At 42.3% G+C, this 16,265-nt stretch overlaps 1 protein-coding gene across 1 annotated transcript in view; it reads right to left on the bottom strand.

Moving 5' to 3' along the window:
• Nucleotides 1-16,265, bottom strand: part of prex2 (phosphatidylinositol-3,4,5-trisphosphate-dependent Rac exchange factor 2) — a 42,498-nt gene that overhangs the window by 16,204 nt on the left and 10,029 nt on the right. Inside the window, exons 6-24 of the mRNA XM_086101762.1 lie at nucleotides 15,490-15,651; nucleotides 13,563-13,696; nucleotides 12,468-12,571; nucleotides 11,127-11,276; nucleotides 10,883-11,024; nucleotides 9,202-9,302; nucleotides 7,976-8,079; nucleotides 7,847-7,896; nucleotides 6,293-6,368; nucleotides 6,022-6,094; nucleotides 5,434-5,576; nucleotides 5,256-5,348; nucleotides 5,042-5,190; nucleotides 4,535-4,620; nucleotides 3,898-4,034; nucleotides 2,976-3,093; nucleotides 2,542-2,726; nucleotides 2,119-2,280; nucleotides 65-287 (exon numbers count right to left, since the gene is read on the bottom strand). Coding sequence (XP_085957888.1) covers nucleotides 65-287; nucleotides 2,119-2,280; nucleotides 2,542-2,726; nucleotides 2,976-3,093; nucleotides 3,898-4,034; nucleotides 4,535-4,620; nucleotides 5,042-5,190; nucleotides 5,256-5,348; nucleotides 5,434-5,576; nucleotides 6,022-6,094; nucleotides 6,293-6,368; nucleotides 7,847-7,896; nucleotides 7,976-8,079; nucleotides 9,202-9,302; nucleotides 10,883-11,024; nucleotides 11,127-11,276; nucleotides 12,468-12,571; nucleotides 13,563-13,696; nucleotides 15,490-15,651 — 2,392 coding nt within the window. The remainder of the gene's footprint in view (nucleotides 1-64; nucleotides 288-2,118; nucleotides 2,281-2,541; nucleotides 2,727-2,975; nucleotides 3,094-3,897; nucleotides 4,035-4,534; nucleotides 4,621-5,041; nucleotides 5,191-5,255; nucleotides 5,349-5,433; nucleotides 5,577-6,021; nucleotides 6,095-6,292; nucleotides 6,369-7,846; nucleotides 7,897-7,975; nucleotides 8,080-9,201; nucleotides 9,303-10,882; nucleotides 11,025-11,126; nucleotides 11,277-12,467; nucleotides 12,572-13,562; nucleotides 13,697-15,489; nucleotides 15,652-16,265) is intronic.

Here is a 16,265-nt window from a genome sequence, read left to right as displayed (position 1 = left end):
ATGAAACTGTCCCCACCCCCGACCACCCCACGATGCAAATGGTAGAGTCCGTCGAGCCTCTCACCCTGCCCAGCGGCGCAGTGTCCGCCTTTTTCCGGCGCTTTCTTTCGATTGTCCAGCTGCACCCCGAAAGAGCTGCCTAGGGAGGTGGTGGTCTTGGGGTAGGACACCTCCATGGTGTTGACGTGACAGTTGGTGGGACAGAAGTCGCTGCTGTGCAGGGGGGACACCTTGCACTTGGCCTGCTTAAAGGTAGGCCAGGCCCTGTTTTTCAGCACTCGTGCAAACTATAAATAAATGAAGCATTTGACGCACATTACAGCTCGGCGGAAGTAATCGGTGATCATTCATCATTGAAAAAATTAGCTTTCTTCTTGCGTGAGTTACATGATCAATGACAGACATGCCAGTAAAATGAAAATTGTTCTCACACACAGATGAAAGACATCCAGACAACCACCATGTATTTCAGTCAATTCAAGGAAATTGGAATGAGAACGATGGAATTAATTTGGTTTATGGAAGTGTGGCTTCACGGGCACAAAGTGAGCGCACATGCATGGTTTAGTACAAAGGATGTTTTTTTCTTAATAAAGGAAAAATAAGTCTATATTTTTGAAGCGGGCAATTTTTTTTCATAATATGATTTAAAAAAAAAAAAGCCAGATTTTTACCTTTAGGAATAAACTACCGAAGTATTTTTAAAATGAATTATATGAGAAAAAATGCAGAACATGACGACGGAAAAAATGGTTTCTTGAAATTTGTAGCATTAAAATGAGAGCTAATTATTATTTTATTCTTGTAAGATTTAAACTTTTCTTGCCACGTGATGTGGAAAAGAAAGATACATTCATAATTTTAAAAAGGAAAATAATCAATATTATGAACCAAAACTCAAACTGTCAAATTATAGTCACCTGTCTTTTATGGGAATGATCACATTTTCATTTTCATTTTTTTTTCTTCAAAATGTATTCTCTCAATATGCAACAGATTGTTCTCATAAAACAACTAATCAATAAAATGTAAATAATAAGCAAGAATATACAGCAATGTTAGAAATTCATTCTAGTCATTTGCAAATTCACTGTTGATTTTTTTTTCTCAATATTCTGACTCGGTTTGACGTTGGTGGAGTGATACGGATCAGTGATGTGATCCAGATGGACAACAAGAGCGCCACAAGTGGAGGGGACTATTCCAAGTCTTCCCTTGTGTCCTTCCAACCTGTGTCATTTCCTTCCCTCCTCCCTCTAATGACATTCCTTGCCCCCTGCCCAAGCCCCCTCCCCAGCCCCGACTTTACTTTCCTCTTGAGAAGGAATGTGACATATTACATAAAAGAGGCCTGTTTGTGGATGTGCTATTTATAAAACGACTTGTAATTAATACAAGATCAGCTTTTATGCTTTATTAGTCATTTTTCTGTCTCCAGACATACAGGCGGAAACAAAGGCCTAGTGACATTCATTATATGTACAAAAATATTAGGACACAGTGCAATGATTTTTGCATTTTTTGGTTTGTTTTGTTTTGACTAATAACTGTAATCCATCCAACATTTTGGTATTTCTGGTCTCATATGTTTGTATTATTTTGTTGGATATTTGTCAAACTTTGGTCGAATTTATGATTTCATATTTCTAGCTTATATTTTAACTGTTTTTTCTTTTTACATCCTTATCATCACTTTGTCCTAATATTTTGCATTTCTGTATTGTGGTAAAGTATGTGTATTTTTGTGAGAACATTTGTGTTTTTACGTAGTTTTTCTTATGGAGAAAAAAAATCAATATTTTGGAAATGTTTTTTTTACTTTAACCCTGATATTTTTCTAATTTTTTTACATTATTTTATATATTTTTCTGTAATATTTTTGCATTTTTTCAAACGTGTATATTTATTGGCTGATATTTTTGTATTTCCAATTTATATTTGAATATTTATGAAAATATTGAATGCTTTTTACGTGTACATTTGACTTTTTTGTAAAGCCACAATCGAAAGATACCAGTCATTAAAGTGTGACAATAACCGTAGAACCGGAAAGGGACCTTTTCTCGACTGTTCAATCCTAAATACTTTCAGATAAGTCACATCTATAAATGCACTCACCTTTCTGTAGTTGGTGATGCGCTGGTTGATGTGCTCCACCCTCTCGGCGCACACGGCGTCGAAGCGCACCTGCAGCTCTTCAGGGATGACATCGCAGCCAGCCGTCAGCCTACCGCACGTCTGTACCAACATGTCGTCATTGTGCGCCAGAGCTTCCAGGATCTACACAGGTGGATGGTGAAGAGTGTGGGGAGCTTAAAAACGTTCGGAAAGGCTGCTCTGAATGTGTCCAAAAAGGCAGATTCTTTTTACAAAGACTCCACAAATTGGAACCAAGTCTTTTTTTACTATTTTTTTTTAACTAAAGAGGTGGTGCACAAACCCAAATGCGATCTTAAAGGGGGTGTGTGACTTGAAAGGTTTTATAACGACTGCTATTTGTCATTGTTTTGACGGGTGCGCTATGCTAAACGAACAGAATACCTTGGCAGTGAGGCTGAAGAAGCCTTTGGGCTCCAGCATCTTCTCCATAACGTGACACTTGATGCCGGCCGTGCTGTCGTAGTCGTACACCACTCCGTACTCCAGGTGCACGTTGTCCACCGTGAGGCTCACGTGGTCCTTCTTGCCGTCGATGATGGCGATGGTGTTAAACTTGTCCATCACCTCTGAGACACGACCGAGACAGTCAATATCGGGGCTACTCAACAGGTAGCCGGCTGGATAATACTTTGTTTCCCCCAAAATGCATTGCTGGTGTGTGACAGGATGTTTATTCATAAAGTTAGCTACTTCTGTAACAGTTTCATGCTTTCAGAATAAAAGCATGAAACCGGAACGGTTCTGTTAACGGTATAAAATGCTGCTATTTTAAAAGCATTTTTCTGGAGTCTAAATACATATTTGTGAGCTATCACCTTCAACTTTGTACTCAAAGCCGTCAGCGTTGTCCTCCGGGGTGGCCTTGTGGTTGCTTCTCTGGTTGTCCTCGTGAACGCTCTCACTGTTGTTGTACACCCACTTGATTGTATCTTGCTGCATTGGCGGAGAAAAGAAACATTTATTTGCGTCTAAAGACCACTTGTGTGTTTGCTCTCAGTTGTATTGCAGTTCTGTGGCTCCACTCCATACGGACAAAAGCCTTGAAACATGCACGATTTTCCATTATGGGTTGGATTTGGCTCTAAATATAAATTAGTCATTTGACAAAATGTTTCCAATTTTAATTTATTCTGTCTTCGTGAGCTGTATTTATTTGTATCTTGCCACCTATTTGTTTCTGTGTTTTATTTATTCACCCGTCCATCAAGGCGTCACAATACTTCTGGTGACATTGTAGAGTGTGTCTCCATGTGCGTTTTTTTTTTCCCAGCGTGAAAAAACATAGACATCGTCACACACGTGTGCAAACAAAAACTTTTGGCATTTGGTTTTCCACCGCAGCGACCAATCTCATCACGCCACTCTGGTGGCGCGTCCGTCTCGTCTGCCCACACCCAAAACCCCAATGTGGCTTTCTGACCCAACTTTGACATGCTTTGTTCTGTGCCCGTTCCTCCGCGGTCTCGCGGTTCACGACTACAAGCCAGATGCTCTCAAACAGGGCGGTCCCCATATGTCTTGACTTAATATCCGCCATATGGAGAGTACTTCAAAAAAAAAAACAGCGAGAACAAGCAAGACTAAAATTATCGGTGAACATGAATGTCTGTCTTAATCCATTTCAACCCTTAACAATGTATTTAATGTTGTGTCATCATGTAATGTCATGTATGTATGTTTTTGTCATGTCGTTTCAGTGTAAGGTCGCGTCAGCCAATCGGTCTTTTTCATGGTTACCTGCGAGGGTCGCCTGTACTTCCGGCATGCCGTGACGTGAGCGATGACACTGGCGTGGCTCTCCTTGCTCACGTTGATGCCGTTCACCTTGATGATGCACTGGCCCGGGTGCAACCCGGCCATGGCCGCCACCGTGCCTGGTGTAGGAGGGAGACAAGGGGGGGGGGGGGGGGGGGGGGGTTGGTCAACAGGTGCAAGAGGAAACTGTTCAACATCCTGTATACAACATTATAATGAGAGGATGGAGAGGAGGGAAGTTGTTTATCTGGGGGGGGGGGGGGGTGTGATTCACAACACACGCATAGCAAGTTGAAGGCTGACTGATATGCAGTGTCGTGTTGTATCACGTCGCAGTATTATGTTGAGCAGGGTTGCGAGATGTCGAGTAATTCCTGGTAGTGTAAAAAAAAAAAAAGGGACCCCAAAAAAATATATAATGGCTTGTTGTCATGTTAATACGGACACCATCTCAGGTACTAACCTTGTTAGAATAGCGGCAGCCTTTCTAACATGCTGTGTTCAGTTAGAGGAGCACAAAGTGTGGATTACACAAGCAGTCGCACGACACGTGGGGGGCATGAGGCACAAACGCTGCGTGGCAATGATGCCGCCATAACACAACAATGCGTCCTTTTACCTCTTCCGACGGCGTGAACCACGGAGGGGCCGAAACCACGGATCTGGAAGCCCAAACCATCCACCGAGTCAGGAATCTTGACAGTCCTGGAATTAGAAACAATTGTAATAGTCATATTTGATATTGTAGAACTGGTTTTAGTGCATTTTTCAAGAATTAATTGAAGAGTGGCGCCTCTTTGTTTGTCTTTAATCACATTTTCGCTATTCTCAGCGACTCAATAACCTGTAATGGTTTGTCTTTTTTGGGGAGAGGATAAAGAATATATCCCTGTGAGTCATATTGTCTGTCTACATACGTTGCTTCAAGTTTGCGTTCAAATCTTCCTTGCTTAAAAGGGTTAAGAAATCATAACTTTCGAGGCTAATTCTGAGCACAGAATGTTTTTTTTTTTTTTCATTTTATGTTTGCATTAAGCTAAACAGAGTCTTTCTTGAAGGCAGTTGTTTGGTTATTTTCAATACACAAAACGTAATTCCGTTTGTATGCTACAAAAATAAGACATACTCTCTAGGCTTGGTGCTGACCAGGACCCAAAGAGGCCCTTTGCTGTGGAAACACTGACTGAGGAGAACCTCCACCTCCGAGAAAGGCCTGAGGAAAACCAGGTCTCCGTTGATGGCGAACAGCTTCTTCCCCACCTCTAGGCCGGCCATCTTGGAAACACACAGCCACCGTGTTGAATTTTAACAATACAAACTGGCATTATTTGTGCTCTCACCTCAGCGGGTGAGCCCTTCTCCACCGATTTGATGATGGGTAGCCTGTTCCTCTCCTCCAGGGTGAAGCCATAGCCTCCATCGCTGGGTCTTATCTGAGGGAGCAAAAAGCTCAGTCATTGAGCATCGCAAGGCCGAGAGCAAACGAAGCCATGTAGCGGAAGGTTAGGAAGCCCTGACCAGGAGACACTTGGATATGACGTTCTCCACTATTTTCAGGTCATGCTTCACCGGCTTGTGTTTGGTGTTGGAACCCTCCATCTCCTCGTCAGCGAAAAAGCGAAAGAGCAACGGCTCGTCCTTGAATTCGCTCTTCTCCAGCACTGAAGACAGCAAAATGTTACATGCTAAAGGCATTTTGCAAATATTAATATGTACAGTAGAGCTATGGGATATCATTGTGATGCTACTGTAGATAGTTGAGCTAATAGCTAAGTAGCATCAGCAGGCGAATCATGTCAGAATAGTGCTAATTTTTGCTATAGGGACATCATATTGCTATGGCAGCACTATAAATTAAAAGCTAACACAGGGATGCTAACTGCTAACACCTGCTATGATGTCCAAATGTACACTAGTGCGAAAACCGAAGGGCAAACGAATTGCTTAACGTAATAGATATGGTAGTGCTACATGCTAAAGGCTAATATCAAGACACCGTGTGGGATTTTCACACAGAAATTCACCGAATCTAGTCGAAAAACCACACGGCACATTCGCAGGCCACTTACAGGTTGGACTGCCAACTCGGAGGAGCGCTTAATTTACCATGATGCATGAATCCATTGTCACAGAGCTCAACTCCCCAAATCAGCGCCTCCTCTCTTGTTCTGCAGTCGCCCTGCAAGAAAATTTTCATCATTTTCATCCGTTATTTTGCCTGTTAAAAGAGTGACCGATTATTTTTTTCTGTACTGGTGATAAGGCTATTATAGGAGTCTTTTAAAACTCATTCACTCCCAAAGACGTTTTTAAACATCTTTTCAGACTTGGTCTAGAATTGGCTGGTACTGAATGAGTTGAAAAAAAAAAGTCGTACCTGTGCTATAAGCCAGTCAATAAGCTTGTTGGCCATCACCACCGATTTGTACGTCCTCAAATGGTAGTCCTTGTCCCTGGGAATGGATGAAGGGAGCATAATACTGTAACTCTATTGAAATGGATCCACACTGAATATATATATTTTTTTAAATAAAGGAGCCATTATTATATTCTATATCTACTTAATGTGTATTGAAATTATTTGACTCTCCCTTAGCCAACATCGGCACTAACGTGTACCAATGCTGTAGTCATGAAAATAAATGACAAAAGTGTAAGGAAGGGTTCACACTGATGGCAAATGAGTCCACGTTCTGGACAATTGGCCACAGGAAAACAACATTCCAGTGTGAGCGAGCGAGGGCCCCAGCAGTGCTTGGTCCCTGGGGTCCCCACACCACACCCCCCTTTCCCCTCCTCCTCATCTCCGTGTGGTGTTGACGGTTCTCAGTGTTGCGCGCTCACTTTGCCAGAGACACAAACAGAGCTGTGATTTTCCCATGAACGTGGAGGCCTGCCATAGGGGTAAAGTGGGGGGGGCATAAGGGCCATGTTACAGCCCCGGGGGAAAATCCAGCACAAGTGCTGTGACTTTGCACCACACTGGCGAACACTCATGAGGACTTGGTTGCTTATTGTGTTATGTAACTGGATGTGTCTGGGACAAGCGAGCCAAAAGCGTATGGGAGGAGGCACCATGCCCTCCCCCCGCTGAATAGGAGAGGCTGTCACCAGTGACAAATGGGGGGCAAACTGCGGTCTGCTGAGCACCCATATGTCCAGCACAAGGGAACAGCAGGCCGAGGCTGGCGACGGAGGGGAAAAGGAGGTCGTTTGGAACTCGCTGTACAAAGAGAAAGTCGGTTATCATGGCTGTTTGTGCTTTCGCCAGCAGAATCGGACAAAAAAAAAAAAAACAACAACAAAAAACGTTACCAATTCCCGTCAAGTTTTGGGGAGGAGTGGGAGAGAGGTCAGGGATAATTTTCTTACTGAGATCTGGCAAAAGATGCAGCTCGGTTGTTGTTACGGTTAAAATGAGGTGTGGTCCACAACAGGCACCAGTTAAAAAAACGAAAAGAAAAAAAAAACAACAACAACACACAAACATGGGAAAATTCGTCTTTTAAGATTTTAGCTACGTGCTCTGTGCTTTTAGCTCAAAATGGAGACTTCAATTCTTATCTGATGTCAGGAGTGCTATATTCTAACATTGGGAGGTGAATGTGGACTGATGTGTTACAGTCCAATGTCAACATTCCAACACTGTTGATTGATTCGGTAGTGGTATGACATCACAGTCAACATATTGATAACATTTATAAGTACGGTAGTCCTAGATGCTAAAGGCTAACATAAGGATGTTAATAATCTCCATAGTTGCAGTGATGCTATGTATTAAGAGCTAACACATTGCTAATGTTAATCGTTACTGAAGTATAGGTAGCAAGATAAGCTCTCAGTCTTTAAAGTTATCCCCCCCCCCCCCCCGCCCAAAAAAAAAAGGCAACTCAAATTACAATAAGAGATCAAGAATTTAATTCCTACCCACCTGATGACGGGAGTAAAGAGGCTGTGAAGCCGACAGAAGAGGCGAACGCCCTGCGAAAAAGAGGAGAAAAAAAATAATTAAACCGATTCAGTCTCGTCAAACTCTTATTTTCGGTCTGGCAAAAGTTACCTTGGCGATGACATCGTGCATGTCAGTCCTCGGGTGGTAGGTGCCATCATCGTAGCGGAAGCGGTACAGGACGGGCTCGGCTTTGAACTGGTGCTTGTCAGTGACTAAAAAAAAAGGAAATAAATAAAACTTTTATAGAAGGATATTCTGTTGTTTTTTCCCCACACACACACACTTTCATCTTATTTTCCTCCAAGGAAGCAATAAACGGGCGCAAAGTGTTTAAGAGTTTTTTTGGACGGTGAAGAAACACATTGCAAAGTATCTTAAGCTTCATGAGCTAAACACACAGGAAGTGTGCCACGAAAACATTGCAGCTAAAGGAGATGAATGCTCATAATAATCCCTGACAGAAACGATCGCGATGGCCTCCCTCCATTTAACGCTTCATTAAATGGAGCCAAAAAGCTGCTGCTGGAACACCAAACTGGACCTTGGAGAGTAATCAAAAGGAGCAACAGGTGTTGAATAAAATGTTACTTTCTCGTGGTGATCACCATTTCATTAGCTGCCATTCACATGCTTGAGTTACCGGGTTGATTCGAGTAAGTTTCTACTTGGTGGTTTTGTTCCATAGGATCGGTGAGCAAATGTATGTGGAAAAAGGACGTCCGTTTATTTGGTTTGGATCGTTGTTCATTGCTGCGTTGCTGTCATTGACCTGTATAGCAAAAAGTAAATTGTAGCATGCTAGTTTGGGGTTAGTGTCAGTAGCATGTGCAAATTAGGACCCATGAGTTACTAATTTGGATTTCATCTGAATGGTGATAATCTGTTTGTGTTGCCTGAAAGCAAGAATGTATATTTTTTAAGATGGCCGGTGATTCATTACTTGCCAAACGCTTGGTTCGGTAACCAGTTTTATTTTGGTAAATGTTCCATTTTTGGAGTATCTTGTATTTGGTTCTGATGTGATTGATGTTCATCAATTTGAGACGTTTGAGAAGAACGACTACTGAGTGAGCCTGTAGACTGATAACTCTAGCTTCGTGCGGCGCTGCTAATTCTTTAGCAGCTCTACACCCATTTATTGATTTTAGTTTTTACATTCTGTATTGCTCCATGGGGTCGGTTAGAAAGCAACTTCTGTGAATAAATTCCTTTTGAGTTTCACATGACTGGTGTCCATCTGTTCACGATACTAACACCAAGGAGCACTAAGTGAGGACTTCTGATGGAAGGAAAGCTAACGAGGCTAGCCAAGGGCCGAAACAGTGGAAACCAACCGTGGTGGATGATACCATTCTCCAGCAGGGCCTGACCAAGGTGCACGCCCTCCTCCGGGTTCCCCGTCTCGCCGATTTCCATCAGCCAGGATACAAACTCACTGGAGAGAGAGAGAGAGAGTGAGACAAATAAATACATCGTGGCGTCACTTGAAAATTACAAAGGCATCTTCACTGTGAAAATATCACGTGTGACAAACACAGCAGCTAATCTGATGGCTTTCATTCTGCTGTGATTACATCCTCGTCTGACCACACAAGCCAAACAAATAAGAAAAAAAAAAGAATTCACAATCTCGTTCAATAGTAAACCATCAAGGAAGAGAAATGCAGAAAGGTTCTCATGACCTCAGGCACATAAATGGCACGGGGGGGGGGGGGGTGGCTAGTGGCTAGCTTGCGAAGCTAATGTAGCAGTCTACAAATCCACATGAACAGGAGAAAACTCCTGCTAGCTTGGTTGGACTCAAAAATACCACACCACTCATAGGGCATCAAAATATGTACTTGGTCAATAATACGTCACATCAAAAAAAAAAACGGGAAGTACAAACATACTAAAGTAAAGGTTTGATAACAAATGACAAGCATGCTGTGTGGCTAGCCAGACTGGCTAAGCTAACATAGCTGTCTACCTCTTCACTCAGTAGTCATTATCAAACAAAAAATGGACAACCAAAAGAAGCCAACAACACAGTCTACCTCTTCTTGTCAAACATTCCGAAGAGATGGCATCAAATACACAACACAAGTCAGAGAGCATCCACATGAAAAACATTTTTGTCCACCAAGTCAATAATGAATCAAAAAAGGTAAAAAGTAAAAACCTACCAAAATAAAAGCAAAAGCCAAACAACTATAAAAAGCTCAAACATGAGGCCAGCCAATTAACAGGTAGTGGCAGAGGCAGTCAACATTTTGACTCTGGACTCACAAAAAAATCCATATTAAAGTGTTTTTTGCCCACAAAAAGTATAAAGTCCGAAGGAATAATGCATCAAAAAATGGGAAGAAGAAACCTACCAAACTAAAAGCAACAGTGCTTCAACATAAATGTAATGTAAAATGTTCAACACAAGACACACTAAAATCTCTACCTTTCACCACTAAGGAAGCCTTGTAATAACATGCGATATTTTCACATTCGTGGTTTGAGGTTATTTAAAATATGACAAAATTCCAACTGGTGTTCTCGCATAGTCCATGTAATTCACATCAGCAGTTGTGACCAGTAATGACGGCGGCGCTACAATAACACCGCTGTTATTTTTAAAAGCGTGCGACGGAGGAAAGGAGATTGCTGTGGCTGAGTTTACACGGCACGGCGGTTTGAGAATGAGCAGCGACCAGTGACCACGTTCCGCTTCGGTCGTTCTTCTCGCAGACACACCGCAGCGGCAACGCCGTGGGAGGAATGCATGCCGGAGGAAAACCGGGAGCTGATGTGCACCCGGCGCGATACATGCTGAAGGTAGCTTGTTAATGCTAACACGTGGATTAGTCAAGATGTAGGCTCTTACGTTAGCTTCTGAAGCAATCTATTGTTTTTTATTTTGGTAGGTTTCTACTTCCTGTTTTTGTTCCTTTGGCCTGTCATCGTTTTGTGGACAAAGGAAAGGACTTCGATTTGAATAAGAACAACAGCCTTCCCAAAAGACACAAACAAGTGGTGGAACCTCACCTTCCCAGGAAGCACTTTGGGAACGTGCTGAGCTTGCGTTTGCGGTCCTTGATGAGGTGTCCTTTGCTCATGAGCTGGTAGAGCTTCTCCCCCTTCTCAGACACCATCAGCCACGTGTCCTGCTCCATGCCCAGTGTCAGACCTACCGATAAACACACACAGGCAGGCACGCAGGATGTGACCAAAAGTATCGGGACACCTGGACATTAACCCTCTTTGGGTTTCGAGCGGGATGGAGACGTACTCTTGCGCCGTTCGCGCTCCTTCATGATGGCCTCCAGCCACTCGTGCTTCTCCTCGGCCGTCTTGGCCATGCACACGAACCATTTGTTTTTGGCCGTGTTGTGGATCTTCCAGCCGTTGTTGACAATGTTGCCGGAGCTGTGGTAGTCGGCTGGGGGACAGATTTGAAAAAAGGCATGGTGAGAAAATCGTACAGGAAGTGACACCGGCACTCTCTTTTTGTTCCACTGGACCCCTTTACTAACCAGCATTTTATGGACCACGGACAGCTATTTTGTGTTTCCATATGACCAGTTATTAACCAACGTTTTGGGAACCCAGGATTTAATTTGAATCTTCTGTTACGTGTGTGGTCCATCCAGGCAGCCAGCATATGTAACCAAACCATGCCAATCATCATCACCATGTGTCTAAATACCTCAAGGGCATTTTCTCAACCTCAGGCACAAAGTTGCTCTTTGTTGAGGGTGTTTGGATGGATTTGGGGCTTCATTATACGGGAAACCCAAGCCATAATTCACTTGTCGGACATGCGAGGTTGATATACCGCTTGCGGTGTTGGCACGATACCCACAAGCCGCCACCTGCCTACCATGTTTACGGAGACTACGCTGCGTCCGTCATTCATTAAACAGAGAGCGAGTTCAGGAAATGGAGGGCTTCCACTAAAATATAAGAGATAATCAGAGGATGCGCAGGGCCAAGAGACACAAGCGATCAGCAGGCGGGCCGCAGGAACACGTAAGGATACGGAGAAGGCAACCTCACTCAAGTACTGTATAAGTCCGAGTAATGTGTCACGTGGAAGACGTGTAACAATAAAATAAATATTAAAAAAAATAAATACAACAAAAAAAAATAATAATTAAGAACATTTAATAAAATGAATCTTTCCAAGTGAGGATTACTGACTTCGAGGAGCAGCTTGGCATGTGTTTGGCTGCACCAGCTAGCCAGCAGCAGCTCTACTGGTGTATAGCTAGTTAGCTTAGCACCTAGCATTCTCCCGGCTGGGGCAGTAGTTCAAACCAAGACGCAACTACCAATGTGACAATCAGCACCGTTTACCCACTAAAGTGATGTAAAAATATATATATAACATAATAACATATGAAACATTATCTTTTGAAACCAAGTGACAATAGTAGCTAACCAGTTAAACACGAGACGCTAACGTTAGCAGTCTGTATTTTCACTCCCTGCTTTTTGTTGAAGACCACAAACTAATGGACTCAAATGAAATTTAATTCACTTACTTAAAAAATAATATTAAACAATAGTCATCAAAAAAAAAGCTTTGTTCGACTTTTTATTGAATACATATAGAATGCGCTTGACTCACCCGTTCCGTCGTCCACATTTTCTACTTCCATCACTTCAGTGTTGATTCTGCCTCTGAACAGGTAGCGAGGAGCCTCTGTGGTTGCTTTGCTGTTTTTCAAACGTCTTAAGAGGATAAAAGAAATGGCAGGTTTGTCGAGATGGTGTATGAAACAGCGCACCCCCGTCCCATGAACACACACACACAAAAAAGAAGTAAAAACAAAGTCATTGGAGTGTTATTCCTCAAACTTTTCCTTAAACTTTTGACCTTGGCAGCCCCTCACCCCCACTTCCTGTGCACCGCCACAAAAACCTTTTGACACCCCCAACATCCCAACAGACGCGACGCACACCATCCCTTCTAAAAAGCCTTTCTGGATAGTTTTAAAGTAGTGTAAGTTTGTAAGCCAACATTCTAACATACTCGGCACACCCTCTATCAGACGCCCCCCTCAGCCCCCAACCCACCAAAAAGTATTTTGGGATACTTTTAAAGGTGTACTTTCTCAAATATTTTAATCGATGCACCCCTTCTCTTATGCCCCCCCCCAAACACACACAAAAAAAGCCCTTTTGAATACTTTCACAGTGGTCTTTTCCTAACTTTTAGACCCGCGAACCCCTGTCAACATCCTGACAGACTTGGTGCACCCCCCCCCCCCAAAAAAAAACAATTCTGGATACTTTTAGAGTGGACATAGTCAAACTTTTTAACCTATGCAGCCATTCATTATCATGACTTGGTGCACCACCTTGCCTTGGAAAACCTCCCCAAAAAGTCCATTTGGGGTTGGCGCACCCACTCGTCCCCAAATGCAAAGTCCTTTGTATACTTTTTTGAACAGAACACATTTTTGGACGCCCACAAACTTTTCTTCTTCATAAAGCCTTTTAGGAACTCAAAGTGCAGTCTGCATTGAACCGTTTAAACTATGAGAGATGGTGTACCCCACCCTAAAAAAAACACAAAAAACAGTCAATTCTGGATATTATTAAAGCAGCGTTTTACAAACACTTGAAGCCGATGAAAACAGTGTGCCCACAAAAATATGTCAAAAAAGGCGTAAATAACCCAAACAAGACAAAAAAGCCCAAACGACTCGAGGGGAGCCACCTGTTTTTTTTCTTGCAATAGACCAGGAGCTTGTCAAACAGGAAGAAGATCCTCTCCTGTACGTTCCCGGCGGAGATCTTAAGCAGGACGCCGTGCATGAGCATCTCCGTGCATGTGTCGGTAATGTTGGAACCCTGATAACGCACACGCACACACATGAAAGAGACGTTTGGATGGAGCACAATATTGAATATTCACACATGGGGAAGAGAGGAGATTACAAAAGACCGGGCCTTTCCGGTCCAATCTCTCGGGGTGCGAAAACACACACACACACACACACAAAACCCGTTTCCTCTTCTAATGGCGTCCATAGAATAACATCCTGTGTGTGTGTGTGCGTGCGTGTGTGTCATATGGTGAAAGGAAAATGTCTTTTCCCTCACCTTGCCTGCGCTCAGGGGACTTGGCATGCCATGTGTGATTGGTCCCCCTCGCTGCTAAAAATAACTTTACCACCGCCAAGTCTTTTTACATTCTTTTGCTCTTTCAGGACCTTTTTAAACATCTGAGGAGCCCAAACAGATGTTCAAGTCGTTTTGTTTCACCAGATGCTCCCTTAAACTTGTGTCTCTCTCACACACACACACACACACACACACACACAAGCCGCTCAATTTAGCATCGGCATGCCATAATCCATGTTTTACCGTCATGTAAACATAATTGGTCATTTAAAACCAAGTGGAAATTGCTCAGAGACCTTAAAATAATGTTTTTTTTCCCATTAAATTCTTTGTTCAACAACCAAAGTATTAGGCATATATATCATGGTAAATATAATTACCAGTGATTGAAGAAAAAAAAATCAGTTAAAAATATAAATGCAGGAAAATAAAATGTTTTTAAAATTTGCTAAAAATTGGTATAAAAATAATAATATTAATAATAATAAATTACTGATGTTAAAAAGTATTCAATTTTAAATATAAAAACAAAATACATTTTAAGAAAAATATATTACGCTGATATGTCGGTTAGGAATTTCATGAAAAGTTAGTCTCACGGTGTGTTGATTATTTTTAATTGTTTTCAAATAAATACAATGCAAGAAAGTGTTGCATTCATGGCTAATTGTTAAAACTATTATTATTTTTCCAAAGTCGAAAAATGTTAAAATACAATTAAAAAATGTGTGTGTGTATATATATATATATATATATATATATATATACACACACACACACATAATGCAACAAAAATATTGTAGTGTACTGTACTACTGTGCTCAAATAAAGCACCCTGCGACGTAGAACCGTCATTCTTCTTGTCATGAAAAAGCAAGTGTTGAATGAGCGCTCTATCAATCGTTCCAGCAGCTGCTTAGTTATTTTGATGTCACCTTCATTCCTTCCATCATAAAAGCAAAGCAGACCTTTAAAGCATCATTTCGTCTCGTTTCTCATTTCCTCTACTTTTAACCCACCAGAAATAGCAAACCGAGAAGTGGATGATGAATCGGGAAACGACAGAAGCTCATTTGTCCTCATTTACCACTAAATATGATCAAATGTTCAACTTGGAGAGCCCAAAAAAAGACAAGTGGTAGTGACCGGCGTGACTAAAACTCTGGCAGAGGGATGACCAGCCATCACACTGAGTTTGGGTTTATAATAAATACAGAGTACTGTGGGGGAAATTTTCCTGCAGAGGCTACACCCAAATTTTCTTTGTCTGACAAAAAAATAAAATAAAGAAAATCATTTTTTCCCCCCTTGCATTCTGTATTAGCTAATTTGTGTTTATATTAGGGACGTCTGTAAATGACATTTTTTTAATCATATTTAATCACGATTTTTTTCATCGTTAACTCGCGATTAATCGCAAAAAGTAATCGCACATTTGACAATCGTTTTAAACTGTCCATTTTGTTGACAGGCATTGAGGATTCTCCATCCCCCGCCCCCCGGGTGTCTTTGAAACGCACCTCCCAGCCCTCGATGTGCGACTGCCACTCTTCCAGGAGCTCCAGCTTCTCCATCTGCCGCTTGGCTTCGTTGATGCCGGAGCACACGGCCTTCATCACTTGCAGTGACTCCTGCACCAGCGCGTAGTCCTCGTGCTTCTTGGGCGTCCGCTTTAGCAGCTCCTGAGGGGGGGGGGATACAAAATCAGTGGTGAGAGTGTATTTTGCGTTATTTATTCTTGAACTATGAATTTATTTGTGAATTTAATGAATGACAAGCATTTTTTTTGCTAGTTATTAATTTTAGTAACTTAAATGTATTATATTTCAAGAGAACTTTATTTTTAGTTAACTCATTAAGCATTGACGGCTATCGACGTCAAAGGTCAATTTTTCAATTCACCCGAAAGGGTTAAATGACAAATTTTTAACACGCACTCCTCGCCCATTTATTTCACCACGTACCATTTCCGTATGTCAGCAATACAGTGAAAATATCATTTCCACAAGACAAGGCCTGGCAGGTGTGACGCTTCCAAACGTCTGGGCGTCAAATTACCTTGTTTGTCTTACACGTGTGCGCACATATCCCAACGGCTTTTTCGCGCATGAAAACAGGATGAAGGAGAACCGAGCCTTTGAACGCGGTTTTTCTTCTGCCCGAGTTGGCGGAAATTTGAGGAGTGACGAGCGGGAGTGGTGGACAGGTACGAACTGAAACGTTACAGCTGGACCGGCCGAGGAGGATTTGCAGCCAGCGGTGGAGACTTGATTTGAGGAATTGGATTCGGTCATAC

This window comes from Hippocampus guttulatus, chromosome 21 (assembly GCF_054856545.1).
Source record: "Hippocampus guttulatus isolate MCC_2025c chromosome 21, RoL_Hgut_1.0, whole genome shotgun sequence".
Classification (NCBI taxonomy): domain Eukaryota; kingdom Metazoa; phylum Chordata; class Actinopteri; order Syngnathiformes; family Syngnathidae; genus Hippocampus; species Hippocampus guttulatus.
This window is presented reverse-complemented; position numbering and strand designations above follow the sequence as displayed.